At 43.6% G+C, this 17,313-nt stretch overlaps 1 protein-coding gene and 1 pseudogene across 3 annotated transcripts in view; both read right to left on the reverse strand.

Moving 5' to 3' along the window:
- ATP8B3 (ATPase phospholipid transporting 8B3) overlaps positions 1-17,313 on the reverse strand; it is a 937,871-nt gene that overhangs the window by 462,184 nt on the left and 458,374 nt on the right. For all 3 annotated transcript variants that reach the window (XM_063915843.1, XM_063915834.1, XM_063915853.1), the window contains one exon: positions 6,527-6,720. In XM_063915843.1, the coding sequence (XP_063771913.1) occupies positions 6,527-6,720 (194 nt within the window). The remainder of the gene's footprint in view (positions 1-6,526; positions 6,721-17,313) is intronic.
- LOC134953533 (5S ribosomal RNA) lies at positions 4,809-4,927 on the reverse strand (annotated as a pseudogene).

Genomic DNA, 17,313 nt, shown 5'->3' on the forward strand with positions numbered 1-17,313 from the left:
ACAACAGAGGTAGGGTGCTAGGGGCTATTTCCACACCACACCTTGTTTCAGCGTCACGTTCTGGTGCTCAGGACTCACTATGCCACATCTCCCTTGTTCTGAGCACCAGGAACCTAACACCAGCGACCTCGGTGCAAATTTTAGGACTAAAAATAATATTGTGAGGTGTGAGGTGTTCAGAATAGACTGGAAATGAGTGGAAATTATGGTTATTGAGGTTAATAATACTATGGGATCAAAATGACCTCCAAGTTCTATGATTTAAGCTGTTTTTTAGGGTTTTTTGAAAAAAACACCCGAATCCAAAACACACCCGAATCCGACAAAAAATTTTCGGTGAGGTTTTGCCAAAACGCGTCCGAATCCAAAACACGGCCGCGGAACCGAATCCAAAACACAAAACCCGAAAAATGTCCGGTGCACATCACTAAAATAAAATGGTATACTCTTCCACAGCCAGTGACCCGCTTAATTCCCTTCCTGAACCCTCTAACACCTTCTTTTTATTTGATCCAACAAATGAAGATGAAGTATCTACACTCTTCTCAACTGCCTACTCTACTACCTCTGCTCTTGATCCTATATCCTCACAAATAAGTAAAACTCTGTGCTCATCCCAACCGTAACTAAAATCTGTAATCGCTCTCTATCTACTGGTATCTTTCCATCCCTGTTCAAACATGCAGTGATTACTCCCATATGAAAAAAAAAAATTCTAACCCTAACACTCTCTCACATTACCGTCCCATTTCTCAGCTCCCATGCGGGAGCGCAAATCATCAGTGGCAAAGTGGGTACGCACTGGACGATATCAACAATTTTAAACAGCTTGCCCGTCAGAATCGGACAAGCTGTTTAAAAAATCCTCTAATTACGTAGACTTTGACAGGTCCCATTATGCTAATTGCACCACAGCCCAATGATTTTTGTTGACAGATGGCTGGCATAATGAATTTTAAATGTTATTACAAGCTCTTTTATATAAAGTAATGTATAGATGTTTTATTAATCCTTTATTCTAGGCTCTAGACTGAAAAAAAAAGATGAAAATTGTGTGCTAAGCTACAGAGTAAAAACACAATTAGCAAATTCCTGCATGAGTTTTATTAGTACTTTAGTAAAATGCATGTAAATTGGTCTAACACCAGAACCCATCTCTAGCGCATCATTCTCACTTGAAGTTTGACTAGAGCTCTGTTTTCAGGATGAAATGTGATTGAAGCATCTGAAATGCAAATGACACGTTTTTACTGGCATTAAAAATGCCAATGCAAGGTCACTGGTTATGTGGCCTAAAATATTTTGGTGTTCAAAATGTGGATAGTTTTGTCTGCAGAAAATAGTTAACAGTAGCCCTTTCACATATTGCATTTCTGTCCAGGTTTTTTTTCTGGGTCTTGTGGCTCGACCTGGGTTTTGGCTATATGTGAACAGACCAGAGCAAGGTTGGGCATCCCGTGTCCGCAACCCTGCTGTACTAAAGTTATTCTCAGGACCGACCCGGGTTGCCTGCAGTCTGAAAGGCATTACATGTGTCAAGATGATGCGGGTCATACCTAAAAGGAGCTAATTGGTGAGCACTGTAGTGCTTAAAGTGTCCACTGTAAGCTGGAAGACCCAGTCGGGTGTGAATGGTGATGACCCAGGAATAACCCAGGTCCATCATCGATGTGTAAAGGGGGTAAGTACTGAAACCCTGGTATTAATCCATGATCATTGTCCCGGGTCCGAGCCAGGTTACAGCCAGGGATTTATGTTGGAAAGGGGTATAATTTTATGATTAATGGCTGGTACTTTTTGTACCAAGGTAAAAAAAAAAAAAGATAAATAATAAAGTACAGTTTTTATGGATTTTTGCCTCAACTCAAACAGCTGCTCCAAAGGGGAGAGTGCAGACATAAATCAATGATGAACAAACTCCTGTATTAGTATAAAAAATTTTATTATCTACTGAAAAAACAGAGAACCAAGGTTTCCAAGTATGAAGACATTAATACATCTTAATAACATATTAACAAAATATCATTTGCATAATCATGTCATAAACTGCATGATGAATATGAAAAAAAACAATTGAACAAAGGTTAAAAATAATGCAAATCTCAATTTCCAAAGTGCACCAATATCCTGTACTTGTATACATACAGTATGCATCAGTCAGATCTCAAAAACTGAAAGAAAATTGTATGTAAGCAAAAACTGATCACTATTAGGTGTGCAGATGATATCTGCAGCCCAATAAAGAGTTACCAATAAGTATTCAATGGTGAAACCTCTTGTGGGTTCATATATTTGGCACACATAAGCCCCAGTGTTTCACAGCTGTTATACTGAAAGGCTCAATTTCTAGTCAATTTGAACCCTACTAGAGTATATTCATACAGTAAATATATTTGTGTCTAATTATTTCATTGCATGCTCATCACATTGCATTTCTTGCCAACGAAAGTAGGGGTGTTATATACTGTATGCGGACTACCGCAAATGTAGATGTTAGGAGTGTAGTCTAAGATAATACATCTTTCGGATGCAAATTGGACCTTTAACATGCACCTTCTGCGCATGTGCAGCTCACTCCACATCTATCCTCCATGCTGCGCTGTTGATGTAGAGCAGCATGCAGGCTGTCCAAGAGGTAGGTAAAGTGGAGTGGTCCGAGGGGGTGGGAGTTGCTCCATGAAGCCACACAGAGTGTAGCGAGAGTCAAGGGGGGCAGAGCGTTAGAGTGCCAGGGGGCAGTAGGCTGAAGTGATAGGGGACTGGAGTGACAGAAGGCCGGAGAGACATTGGGCAGGAGGTTGGAGGGATATGGGGCAGGAGGTGAAAGTAAAGTTAAAGGGGGTAGAAAATTGGAGTGATGGGGCTGGAGTTGCAGGCATGAGAAAGCTGAAGTGGCACGGGGCAGGAGGAGGCTGAAATGAGAGAAGCGCAGGAGGCTTGAGTGACAGGAGGCTGGAGAAACATTGGGTAGGAGGCTGGAGAGACAGTAATGGGGCAGGAGGCTGAAATGACAGGGTGCAGGTGAAGGTTGGAATGGTATGCAGTTATATTCCCGACTGTCGGTATCGAATGCCGACGGTCGGAATCCTGACTGCCAGCCAGAAACCCCACTTTGTCAACGTCACAACCCAAGGGGGAATAGAACCTTGTGGCAACCAATGGTCGCAAGCGGGCTCGAAGTGTGGTGAGCGCAGCGAGCCTACAAGGGGACATGCTGCACTTGAGATCGGGCACCCAGCTGTCGGGAAATCAAACTGATCCCATTGGAATGATGGGGTAGGAGGTTGTAATGATGGGGGCAAGAGGCTGGAGTGATGGGGCAGGAGGCTGGAAAGACAGGTACTTGGAGTGACAAGGGCAAGACAGGGGACAGGAGGTTGGAGAAACATAGGGGGCAGGAGGTTGGAGGGGGACATGAGGCAGAAGGTGACACACGGGGCAGATGAACCTCTGTTGTAAGATGATGCCATTGATTGATTATATTCCTATACAAACAGGCATCTTCCAGACGGGATCAGTACTAAATGCCGCCGGTCGGAATCCCGGCGGTCGAAATACCGACGCCGGAATCCCGACCACACAATCCCGACAGGGGTGGTGAGCGGAACGAAGCCCCTTGCGGGCACGGTGCCTCGCTACGCTCGGTACACTATTATATTCTCCCTCTATGGGTGTCGTGGACACCCACGGAGGGAGAATATGTCGGGATTGTGGCGGTCGGGATTCCGGCGTCGGTATTTCGACCGCCGGGATTCCGTCCGGCGGCATCCTGACCGCATCCCTTCCAGACCATGCGATCTCCTGCATGAATAGAGAATACCGCTTGAAGACAATCTCTGCCCAGGTGGGACCAATTTCTTCAGAGGTTCCAGAGAAATCTCTATAAAGGTAAATAGTTTTTTGTTTTTTTTTAAAGAGAGGCATCAAAAGGACTTTTTGATCAGGGGTCTACTTGGTCTAGAACCAGCCCTGATAGGTGCTGTATGTGACGAGTATAAAAGTGGAAAAAAACTGAATCAGCAAAACCCTCATGTTTTTGAAGTGAAAAATACAATATAGAGTTGTGAACGACCAAGAAAATAAAGTAAACACATGTACATGAATCAAAATTTTGAATAATTTGTTTTGAATAATTGCCTCAGTGATTGGGGGATACTGGAAAACATTCATAGTAAAGAGAAGAAAAAAGAAAGACTCTGTGTTGGGGCACGCTTAGAAATTTGAAATAAGTTTATTAAAACTTAACATTTAATTAATAACGAATAAAAGTAATGAGGAGTTTGATACAAAAAAATTGTTCAAGAACACAAAGTAAACATATATATTGACAGAAATCAGGATAAGCCTGATACAAAATTATGGGCACCTGTGGTGAAAAATATACTGAAAAACATAAAAAATTACAAAAAATTAATATTATTAAGGTGCCTGAGTTAATCAAAATTCAAAATTGGAGTAGAGGTAAATGATATGTACATATAATCACCGCAGTGATAATTGTAGGTAAGCACCTAGTCTAAAACCTCATGAGAATAGATGAGAGGCACAAAGGTTCATAATTGAAATGTCAAATGACTGAGGGTAATCACCTGGTAGAGATTCTGTTTGCTAAAAGGCTAGATCCTTATAGATAACAAAGTATTTAAGATAAAAGTATGATTATTAAAGATACAAAAGAGCATTGATAAATAAGCCTAAAGGCAAAGCCAATTGTAGATAAATAGAAGGTTTGCGGGAAAGTTGGATAAGGAATAGGTAAGTTTCAGAAGTTGCTCTAACACTTCTGCTGTTTGTGATCAGAGGTCACAATCTTACTGCACCTGATATTCCCAAGAGGTCACCCTACTAGGTACTGATCAGGCTTATCAGCGCTTAGCTTCCAAGGTCGGATGAGATTGGGCGTTGCTGCTGAAATATGGCAGTAATAAACACTAGGACACAAATGAGTGAGTGTAATGAGTAGTGAGCAACAAGGTACTTCTGCTGTCCAGTTTCTAGCGCAGATTCTCTGTTGCTGTGAGCATTGCAGAGAGTGGTCTCGCATCTGGATGAGAGGGTACTAAAAATAGAAGTGAGATATGCTCAGAATAGGGAGAAAACCCTGCCTTCTGCTGTCCACTGTCTTATATAGATATATAGCGGACAGTGGATGAGAGAGGTGGGTTAGGCTTACCTATTGAAAAAAAGGGTGGTGGGAAAATTAGAAGAAGGAGAAGAAATGGTAATGTGGTGAGATCACAAATTAACAAAAAATTAAGTAAATTATGAAATAAAACAATCATGAAATCAACGATTAATTGGAAAAAGGAAAGTAAACACAGGCTGCATGGTAAAGGCTTACCAAAATGGGTATAAGACCCTGTTTATGCAGAAAGGATTCTGCAAAAAAGTATTACATTTAAAAGGAAATACCAGAAAATGGTTTAGAACAATAATTAAGGATCAAAAATAGCAAACATGGAAAAAAACAATATTGATTATATATCAGTATCAGTTAAATAACTGGAGTCCAAATGGGCACATACAATACCAGGGAGTCCCAAAAGTGATCTGAGCTAGAAAGAGTTCAGCATCACTGAGCACAGACGGACCGTTTCACCAGGGTGGCTTGTTCACTGACAGTTAACTTACCTATTCCTTATCCAACTTTCCCGCAAACCTTCTATTTATCTACAATTGGCTTTGCCTTTAGGCTTATTTATCAATGCTCTTTTGTATCTTTAATAATCATACTTTTATCTTAAATGCTTTGTTATCTATAAGGATCTAGCCTTTTAGCAAACAGAATCTCTACCAGGTGATTACCCTCAGTCATTTGACATTTCAATTATGAACCTTTGTGCCTCTCATCTATTCTCATGAGGTTTTAGACTAGGTGCTTACCTACAATTATCACTGCGGTGATTATATGTACATATCATTTACCTCTACTCCAATTTAGAATTTTGATTAACTCAGGCACCTTAATAATATTAATTTTTTGTAATTTTTTATGTTTTTCAGTATATTTTTCACCACAGGTGCCCATAATTTTGTATCAGGCTTATCCTGATTTCTGTCAATATATATGTTTACTTTGTGTTCTTGAACAATTTTTTTGTATCAAACTCCTCATTACTTTTATTCGTTATTAATTAAATGTTAAGTTTTAATAAACTTATTTCAAATTTCTAAGCGTGCCCCAACACAGAGTCTTTCTTTTTTCTTCTCTTTGCTTAACCATTACTGACTCTGGGAGCACCACCAACTCAAATAATTATTTAGATGTCTTCATTAAGAATCTTTAAATTTAAACTTAGTATCGTTGGTCATTCCCTGAACAGTTTTCTACAATCTGTGTATTAATCTATGTTCATCATTACCACATTTTTCCTGTGCGGAACCAAACCAAATTTCTGTAAACATTCATAGTACCAAGGGGACAGCGGCCTGAAAAATGTTTGGGAATCAATGATTTAAAAAACAAATATTAGATTCCAGGTCTCAATATACTTCTACTCCTACTATACCTCCTATGTGTACTTACGTGATATACATTGACATTGGCACTATGGTGCTCATTAATATCGTATAGCCCCAAAAGACGAGGAATGCACTGTAGGTGGGTGTCGTGTTGGAAGGCAAAGGTGGAATATAATTGTGCTTTTCTTGAAACCACTTAGCCCAGAAACCTGATCCAATGGCCAGCAGTAGGGTACAGCCAACCAAAAACACAAATATCTACAAATCAACATAAAAAATAGAAACATACAGTTTATGGATTAGATAATTATTGTTTCAATCTAACCATATCTAATAAGTAAAATGTATTGGCTGTAAAGTTTCATATACTATTACAGAAGAGGAGCATTAAATGCTGTGCTTTACCAAGCATGACCCAGCATAGGCAAAAATGCTTAGATCAAAATATATATCATTATTTATGGGTGTAGTAGAGTATGCCGGCGGCTGGGCTCCCAACGGCCAGCATACCGGCGCCAGCATACCGACAGCTGGACGAGCGCAAATGAACCCCTTGAGGGCACGGTATCTATTCTCTCTCCAGGGGGGTCGTGGACCCCCAAGAGGGAGAAAAGGTGTCGGTATGCCGGCTGTCGGGATTATGGCGCCGGTATACTGTGCACCAGGATCCCGACAGCCGGCAAACTGAAGACCACCCATTATTTATATTGTCTTTTGGATGCAATACATTTCCAGTCTACTGCATGAATAGGCAAGTGTATATATTTTTTAGAGAGATTGCTTAATTAAAAAATAAATTCATTTAAATCTCATACATATTGTTACACAAACCACACAAGTCAAATTAATAAAATAACAATTATTTCAGCAGTACAATGCAGTTCCCAATTAGTGACCATTTCTTATACTGTGTGCACACTACTGGGTGATTAGTTAATGCTGTAACTTAACTTATACCCCTTTCAAACTAACATGGAATTCTCGTGTTTTTGCACGTGAACGTTCTCAACCTGAAATTTCTCTATGTGTGAATACAAACAACAAAGGGCTTTCTAGACCAGCCAAATTCCTGGGTCATGTAAGCGATATTAGTGGGAGACTACAAGAAGAAATATACGATGGTGGTTTAATAAGTAAGGTAACAATGCCTCTCATGTGTATCATGTTCTTTATTTTATTCTAATATCCCACCAGGCCAGAGCAAGTAGACCATTGCTTCCTCTCACGGCCATTAGACTGTGCCTCATATAAGTCATACTGTCCCAACATCAGTTGTAAGATGACGGGGCTGGAGGAAACATGGACAAACATTGAGGTGCGTGGTGTGATCAGATTTCTGCATCTAAAGGGCACATCAGCAGCTGAAATTTATCGCCAACTTGGTGAGGGGTACAGTGATCACATCATGTCACGGAAACAGGTTTGAGTTTGGTGGCTGTGGTTGTCTGGCCGAATCGATGCTCATCTTGAATATCTGTCTTAACGTTATCAAAGGCAGTGCACCAAACCCAAACCTGTTTCCGTTACATGCGGTGATAAAAGAGGTGTCTCAAAAATAGATGTGTTTGGGTTCAGTTGATTAAGATATAGTAAGTAGCAAAGTGTCACTATCAGTATGGGCATTTGTCATTTACAGTAGCTTTGGTCTCCAGGTGGTCTGCATTTGGTACTACACCCTAGAGCAGAGGTTACCAAACTGTGTGCCGTGGCTCCCTGGGGTGCCTCGGGACACTTGCAGGGGTGCCCTGGGTTGGAGGTCCAGGACCAATTCAAATTATTCATGGTCAATATAATAGGCAAAACCAGTGCTGGTGGCTGCCAGTCATAAAATATGTGGCCAAACAGAAGCAAATCTTGTCCCTCACCACACAACTGACCCTAAGGATGACATAGAAACGTGATCTACTTAATGTAATACAGTATTTCTTTCTAGATTTCTCAATAAGAAATTTTTGGCCTAGGGGTGCCGTGAAAAAAATGCTGATATTCTAGGGCGCCATGATTCAAAAAAGTTTGGAAACCACTGCCCTAGAGGAAGCAGAATCCCACTAACATAGTTTCTCTCTGGTTATCAACAACTTTCCAATCTACCTATGTACATCTCCATGCTTCCAGCCAGGAACACTTACCATTGCATCATGCGTTGGTGGGCTTATGTATCTACTGAACTGTGCTGGTCACATGCAGGGCCTTTTATGGTTCACGTGTCTGTGTGAGGATTAATAGTGATACTTTTTGTTTGAATGAGCTTTAGCTTTAAGGTGGGTACACACTGGCCGATATATCGTCCGTTCTCTTGAACGGTCGATATATTGTGGGTCCGTCGGCCAGTGTGTACGGCCGATACGTCTGAACTCCATCGTTCACAGATGTATCGCGTCGGCTCCGCTGCACAGCCGACGGCTAATATATCTACCGATATATTGGAGCGTTGCTGTGTGTGTACGGGCAGGCGGCAGTGATTGACAGCTAAACTGGGCGGGCGTGTGTACACGCCCGCCCAGTTCATGACGTCAGTCCCCGACGGATTGGGCACTATGTATGCACAGCACACTGCCCGATCCGTCCATAGATATATCTGCCGATCAATTGATCGACATATATATCTACCAGTGTGTACCCACCTTTAGGGTTGTTGGATGTAACAGTGACAGTTGCAGACTAGATCGAGGCCTTGAGCACAGGTGACTTAGGGCCTAATTCAGCAAGGATCGCAAAGCAGCAAAAATCGCGGAAAATTGCAAAATCTGCACCATATACCACAAAAACTGAGAAAAAAAATGCAACTTCTGAGACAAAGCAAAAACTGCGTATGCACTACAAAAAGTAGGCGTGTAGGGGGCGTACTAAAGGGTTGGACTCGCACAAATGACGAGCAGGGGCGTGTTGTGGGGCGTGTTGTGGTCGTATGCTGATGTTCGGTGGGCGGTGCATATGCAATTTTTACAACTGATCGCACATTTATGGTGTGCAGTTTCTGAGTGACTACAGGTCTACCTTAAAAACTGCGCAAGGCCGCAAGCTGACCTCAGTTGTAAGGGGGGTACTGATGGGAGAGATGTGTGCTGAGCGATCTTAACACAGACCGCTCAGCACACATCTCTCCCCCCACTCAGCACAGCGCGATGTGCTGAGCAAGGGGGGGCGACTACGGGGGGCCGCTGACTTCACACAGCGCTGAAGTGAGCGACCCACTAGATTGAGCCTGCATGCAGGCTCAATCTAGCACCAGCAATAGCGATGCGCAGGGCCGCGCATCGTTATCGCTGGGGGGCATACACACAGCAGATCCGTGCTTAAAATCTAAGCAATCTAGTCAGATTGCTTAGATTTTAAACATGGATCTCTCCGTGTGTACCCCCCTGTAGAATGTTCGATGTATACTGCAATCATTGCTTCATTACACCCAGCTGAAGAAGCTCACACCTCAGACCACAAATCACTTCATTCAGCTGTATTGAAACTCCTAAACATGTAAGAAAGCTTTAAACTCTGTAACACGTTTATTTATAAAAATAGGATTTTGGTACTCACCGTTAAATCCATTTCTCCTAGTCCGTAGAGGATGCTGGGGACTCCAAAAGGACCATGGGGTATAGACGGGATCCGCAGGAGCTTGGGCACACTAAAAAGACTTAAGACTGGGTGTGAACTGGCTCCTCCCTCTATGCCCCTCCTCCAGACCTCTGTTATAGGAACTGTGCCCAGGAGAGACGGACATCACAAGGAAAGATTTTTGTCTTAACTAAGGGCTACCAACTTACCAGCCCACACCATAAACAAACCGTACAACCGGAATAACGCCAAACCAGATAACAGTATGCATAAAACTCCAGCAACCAGCTATAACAAACCAATACACAAGTCGTGTATAACTAACTTAACCAGTAAGAAAATATACATAATGCAAGTAAGAGTCCGCACTGGGACGGGCGCCCAGCATCCTCTACGGACTAGGAGAAAAGGATTTAACGGTGAGTACCAAAATTCTATTTTCTCTTACGTCCTAGAGGATGCTGGGGACTCCAAAAAGACCATGGGGATTATACCAAAGCTCCAGAACGGGCGGGAGAGTGCGGACGACTCTGCAGCACCGACTGAGCAAACGCCAGGTCCTCCTCGGCCAGGGTATCGAACTTATAGAATTTAGCAAAAGTGTTCGAACCCGACCAAGTAGCCGCTCGGCAAAGCTGTAGTGCCGAAACACCTCGGGCCGCCGCCCAAGATGAGCCCACCTTTCTGGTAGAATGGGCTTTAACCGACTTCAGCACCGGTAACCCCACCGAAGAATGAGCCTGTTGGATCGTACTACAAATTCAGCGTGCAATAGTCTGTTTTGACGCGGGATGACCAACCTTGTTGGCCGCATACAAAACAAACAACGCTTCAGTTTTCCTAGTAACAGCTGTCCTAGAAACATAAACTTTTAACGCTCTTACAACATTCAGAGATTTTGGAATCGCCACTTCTTCCGAAGCTACCGGAACCACAATAGGTTGGTTAATGTGAAATGACGAAACCACCTTTGGCAGAAATTGTTGACGAGTCCTCAATTCCGCCCTATCCGCATGAAAAATCAAGTACGGACTCTTATGAGATAAAGCTGCCAATTCCGATACTCGCCTGGCAGATGCCAGCGCCAAAAGCATAACCACCTTCCAAGTGAGAAATTTTAATTCAACCTTCCGCAAAGGCTCAAACCAGGAAGACATGAGGAACCGCAAGATGACATCAAGGTCCCATGGCGCTACAGGTGGTACAAACGGTGGATTGATATGCATTACACCCTTCACAAAAGTCTGAACCTCTGGGAGGGCAGCTAACTCTTTTTGAAAAAAAATAGACAAAGCCGAAATTTGCAGTTTGATGGAACCCAATTTCAGGCCTGCATCTACACCCGCCTGTAAAAAGTGGAGAAAACGACCCAAGTGAAAATCCTCCGCAGGAGCCTTTTTAACCTCACACCAGGAAACATATTTCCTCCAGATACGGTGATAGTGTTTCGCCGTAACCTCTTTTCTAGCCTTAATGAGAGTTGGAATGACCTCCCTGGGAATACCCTTACGAGCTAAGATCTGGCGCTCAACCTCCATGCCGTCAAACGCAGCCGCGGTAAGTCCGGAAACACGCATGGACCCTGTAACAACAGATCCTCCCTTAGAGGAAGCAGCCAAGGATCTTCCACCAGCAAGTCCTGAAGATCCGGTTACCAGGCCCTTCTTGGCCAGTCTGGAACGACGAGAATTGCCTGAACCCTTGCTCGACGAATGATCCCCAGCACCTATGGAATGAGAGGAAGAGGAGGGAACACATACACCGACTGGAAGATCCACGGAGACACCAGGGTGTCCACCGCCGTGGCTTGTGGGTCCCTTGTCCTGGAACAATACCTCGGGAGCTTCTTGTTGAGCCGAGACGCCATCATGTCTATCAACGGAATTCCCCAGCGTCTCGTCACTTCTGCAAAAACCTCTTGGTGCAGAGCCCACTCTCCCGGATGAAGGTCGTGTCTGCTGAGGAAATCCGCTTCCCAGTTGTCCACCCCTGGTAGGAAAACTGCTGACAGTGCGCTGACGTGTTGTTCCGCCCAGCGAAGTATCTTTGTGCTCCTTGTTCCGCCTTGCCGGTTTATATGGGCCACCGCTGTGATGTTGTCTGACTGTACCAGGACCGGTCGACCCTGAAGAAGACTTCTTGCTTGGAGCAGGCCGTTGTAAATGGCTCTTAACTCTAGAATATTTATGTGGAGACAGGCTTCCTGGAGCGACCATTTTCCCTGGAAATTTCTTCCTTGGGTGACTGCGCCCCAGCCCCGGAGACTTGCATCTGTTGTCAGAAGTACCCACTCCTGGATACCGAATCGGCGTCCCCCCAGGAGGTGATTCACTTGTAGCCACCACAGGAGAGAAATTCTGGCTCTGGGAGATAAACGTATCTTCCGGTGAATGTGTAAATGAGACCCGGACCATTTGCTTAGCAAGTCCCACTGAAACACGCGGGCGTGAAATCTGCCGTATGGAATGGCTTCGTACGCCGCAACCATCTTCCCCAGAACCCGAGTACAATGATGTATCGACACACTTGACGGGTTCAGAAGTTCTCTGACCATCGTCTGCAATTCCAGAGCCTTTTCTTCTGGAAGGAATAACTTCTGTACCTCTGTGTCCAGAATCATGCCCAGAAACGTAAGCCGAGTGGTCAGAATAAACTTGGATTTCGGCAAATTGAGGACCCATCTGTGTTGTCGCAGGACCGATAGAGACAACTCCACACTTTTCAGTAATCGTTCCTTGGACCTCGCCTTTATTAGGAGATCATCCAAGTACGGGATAATTGAAACCCCTTGTCTGCGAAGAACAACCATCATTTCCGCCATGACCTTGGTGAAAATCCTCGGAGCCGTGGAAAACCCAAACGGCAACGTCTGAAATTGGTAATGAGAATCCTGTATCGCAAACCTGAGGAAAGCCTGATGCGGAGGATATATCGGGACATGTAAGTAGGCATCCTTTATGTCGACTGATGCCATAAAATACCTCCCTTCTAGGCTGGAGATCACAGCTCGAAGGGATTCCATTTTGAACTTGAAAACTTTCAAGTATGGATTGAGGGATTTTAAATTTAGAATTGGTCTGACCGAACCGTCCGGTTTCGGCACAACAAAGAGTCTCGAGTAGAACCCCTCCCCCCGCTGAGACGAGGGAACGGGAATAATGACCCTCTGTAGACACAGTTTTTGAATCGCTGCTAGCACCACCTCTCTGTCCGGAAGAACTACTGGTAATGCCGAAATGAAGAACCGGTGAGGAGGCATCTCCTGAAACTCCAGTTTGTATCCCTGAGACACGATCTCTAGTACCCAAGGATCCAGGCCTGATTGAATCCAGACATGACTGAAACTTCGTAGACGGCCCCCCACCGGTTCGGACTCCCCCAGGGAAGCCCCAGCGTCATGCGGTGGACTTGGTAGCAGCAGGTGAGGACTTTTGGTCCTGGGCGCCCGAACCTGCAGAAGGTTTCCTTCCCCTTCCTCTACCTTTTGAAGCGAGGAAGGATGAGCCTTTTCCATGCCTGTATTTATTGTGATGAAAGGACTGCATCTGCTGATGTGGTGTCTTTTTCTGTTGTGTGGGAACATAAGGAAGAAAAGAGGACTTACCCGCAGTCGCGGTCGAGACCAGGTCAGCCAAGCCGTCCCCAAACAAGACAGTACCTTTGAAGGGTAGCGCTTCCATAGCCCTCTTGGAGTCGGCATCAGCGTTCCATTTATGGATCCACAGGGCCCTCCTGGCTGATATCGACATGGCATTGGTTCTTGAACCCAAGAGACAGACGTCCCTCGCCGCATCTTTTATGTAATCTGCAGCGTCCTTAATATAACCAAGAGTTAGAAGGACATTATCTTTATCCAGAGTATCCATATCATTAGCTAAATTCTCAGCCCATTTAGCAATAGCACTACTCACCCATACCTACGCCACAGCGGGTCTGAGCAATGCACCCGAATTAGCAAAAATGGACTTCAGAGACGTCTCCAGCTTGCGATCCGCCGGATCTTTGAGAGCTGCCGTGTCAGGAGACGGAAGTGCCATTTTCTTAGACAAACGAGATAAAGCTTTGTCAACAGTTGGAGATGCCTCCCATTTTTCCCTGTCATCAGAGGGGAAAGGATACGCCATGTAAATTCTCTTGGGAATCTGCCATTTCTTATCCGGCGACTCCCAAGCCTTTTCACAAAGAGTATTCATTTCATGAGAGGGGGGAAATTTCACCTCAGGTTTTTTTCCCTTGAACAAGCAAATCCTAGTTTCCTGTACCGCAGGTTCATCAGAAATGTGTAAAACATTTTTTATAGCCACAATCATGTACTGAATACTCTTAACTAAACGTGGATGTAACGCTGCCTCAGTGAAATCGACGTCGGAATCAGAGTCCGTGTCAGTATCAGTATCTACCACCTGAGTAAATGGCCGCTTTTGCGACCCAGATGGGGTCTGAACCTGAAACCAAGCCTCTTCCATGGACTTTTTCCACACCTGGGTCTGTGCCTCAGACTTATCTAATCTCTTTGATAAGGAAGCTACATTCGAGTTTATCGTACTGAGCAATGCTAGCAAATCAGGTGTCGGCTGCGTCGACAGTCCCAACTCTAGCCCCGCATCCGCTCCCCCAATAACCTCCTCCGGTGAATAAGCTTCAGCCTCAGACATGTCGATACGTAGTACCGACACACCACAACACACAGAACGTCCCTGCTAGGTGACAGGCCTACAAAAAAGCCCAGATAGAGGACACAGAGGGAGTATGCCAGCTCACACCTCAGCGCCCATATATCGCAAAGAACGATATATGTACCCAGCGCTGCCTTATCCCATTATTAAGCACCACACTGCGGCCCCCCTCTTAAAAAGCCCCCCCCCCCGTTACTTGGAGAAGCGTGGAGGTCCCCGCAGCGTCTCTATCCCTCAGCCACGTGTTGCAGGGAAAATGGCACCCGTGAGCTGCGGGACGAAGCTCCGCCCCCTTTCCGGCGCGCTTCGGCCCGCCAGATTCAAAATTGTTTAAAAATGCCAGCGGGGGTCTGTACACAGTGCCGAGGCACCCACAATCTTTGTGCCGCCCTAAGAAGCTCCAGTAACATGCTGCCCAGGGCGCGCTACCCCCCCCTACCCCCACCCCACCCCCCCCTACCCCCACCCCCCCACCCCCCCAGCGCCCTGCACCCAGTGACATACCGTTGGTGATGTGTGTGGGAGCATGGAGCACAGCGTTGCCTCGGTGCTGTACCTTCCGTCACTGAAGTCTTCTGCCGTCCTGAAGTCTTCTGATCTTCTCATACTCACCCGACTTCTGTCTTCTGGCTTCTGTGAGGGGATTGACGGCGTGGCTCCGGGAACAAGCAGCTACGCGCACCAAGTGATCGAACCCTTTGGAGCTAATGGTGTCCAGTAGCCGAGAAGCAGAGCCTTGAAACTCACAGAAGTAGGTCCTGCTTCTCTCCCCTCACTCCCACGCTGCAGGGAGCCTGTAGCCAGCAGGGCTCCCTGAAAATAAAAAACCTAACAAAAAGTATTTTCTAGAGAAACTCAGGAGAGCTCCCGTAGTGTGCATCCAGTCACTCCTGGGCACAAAGTCTAACTGAGGTCTGGAGGAGGGGCATAGAGGGAGGAGCCAGTTCACACCCAGTCTTCAGTCTTATTAGTGTGTCCAAGCTCCTGTGGATCCCGTCTATACCCCATGGTCCATTTGGAGTCCACAGCATCCTCTAGGACGTAAGAGAAATATAGGTTAGGAACCTAATTGTTTTTACACTTACTAACAATTGAGGTTTGACAACCTCACTATTTTTTAAAAGCAAACGTTAATTAACATTTCCAAGCATTTTGTTTTGTAGGGATCTGCTTAATGTCTTTTAGCTTCCTAAAAGTTTTTTTAATGCTTTTTAAGCAACCAACACGTTTTTTAACAAAACATACCCACATACATTTGGTTATTTATTTATTTTTGTTTTTTTTATATCGCTACACACACAAACAAATGTTCAAGAACAACACCACCATTTTTTTTTTTGGGGGGGGGCCCGGAAAGTAGGTAGTGCAATATTAAAGGTTAAAACACAGTTGTTTGCAAAAATTCAGAAACATGTAAGCAAAAAATGCGTACAATTTTAAATTTATACGCAAATAATGCATATTTTTTTTTAGGTCTTCACAATATTTGCACATTTCACAAGCCCACCTTCTTTTTGTAACATTAAATTAGTGTTGCAGTTTTTCCGTTTGGGCGTGCTTTCGCAATTTTGCGATTGCTCGCAATTTTTGCAAATTTGTAATTTTTACAATCCTTACTGAATTGGCCCTTTAATTAGTTCTTTAGTTATTTTGATTTAACCATTTACTAAAGTGCGGGTTTATAGAAGTGGAGATGTTTCCAATAGCAATCAATGTGATTTTACTTATGCTTTATCTAGCACCTTCTAGATTTAGCCAGAATCTGATTGGTTGCTATTGGCAACATCTCCACTTCTATAAACCCCCACTTTGGTAAATATGTGCCTTGAGAACTAAATCTGGGAAACACTGCCCTATTCTGTATCTCTGTGTCAGATCACTGTGACCTAGTCATGAAAAATGAAAAATAAAACTTAATTAGAATCACAATGTGGGAAAAATGATGTTTACAGTGCTGTGTAAATATGTATATATGGTACTATATAAAAACAATAAGTAATAAAACATTTGACAGTAATTTGGAAACTTAAATTGGTTGTAATATCAAGTATAAAAGCAATTTCACACTTCATTTATGACGGCCACAGAGTTTCACAATTTTGCTTATATTTTAATTGTACACATAGATGTCTGGGCATCTTGAAAATCAATCCAAATGCATAAATTAAATTACAACATTGCCCCAGTTGATATCACTGCCACAGTTGCTATATTGTGCTAAATATCTCCACTAATTGCTTTGTTTTCATCACTAACCTAATCATATAATATATAAAGCAATATTTTCTGCATCTAGTATTAAAAGAAGGTGATATGCAGTAAAAATTTTAAATTAATAAGTAAATGAAATAATATATGTAAAGGAAAATTATACAATTTATCATATTATATTCTTATAAAAATTCTAAATAATATTATCATATTTTTCAAACTATATAAAGATAAAATAAATATATCCTGATTAAACTGACAGCATTAGAAGCAAGACTTGTAAGATTTAAAATAGATGTAATAGCCCAACCTGGTTTTGCCTTTAACACTTTCAATCTAGCTGGAATTGTGCCAGCTCCTGCAAATTGTGTGCTATTAAATGTGGTTACTAGTTTCTGATTATTTCCAA

The sequence above is a fragment of the Pseudophryne corroboree genome, chromosome 1 (assembly GCF_028390025.1).
Source record: "Pseudophryne corroboree isolate aPseCor3 chromosome 1, aPseCor3.hap2, whole genome shotgun sequence".
NCBI lineage: Eukaryota > Metazoa > Chordata > Amphibia > Anura > Myobatrachidae > Pseudophryne > Pseudophryne corroboree.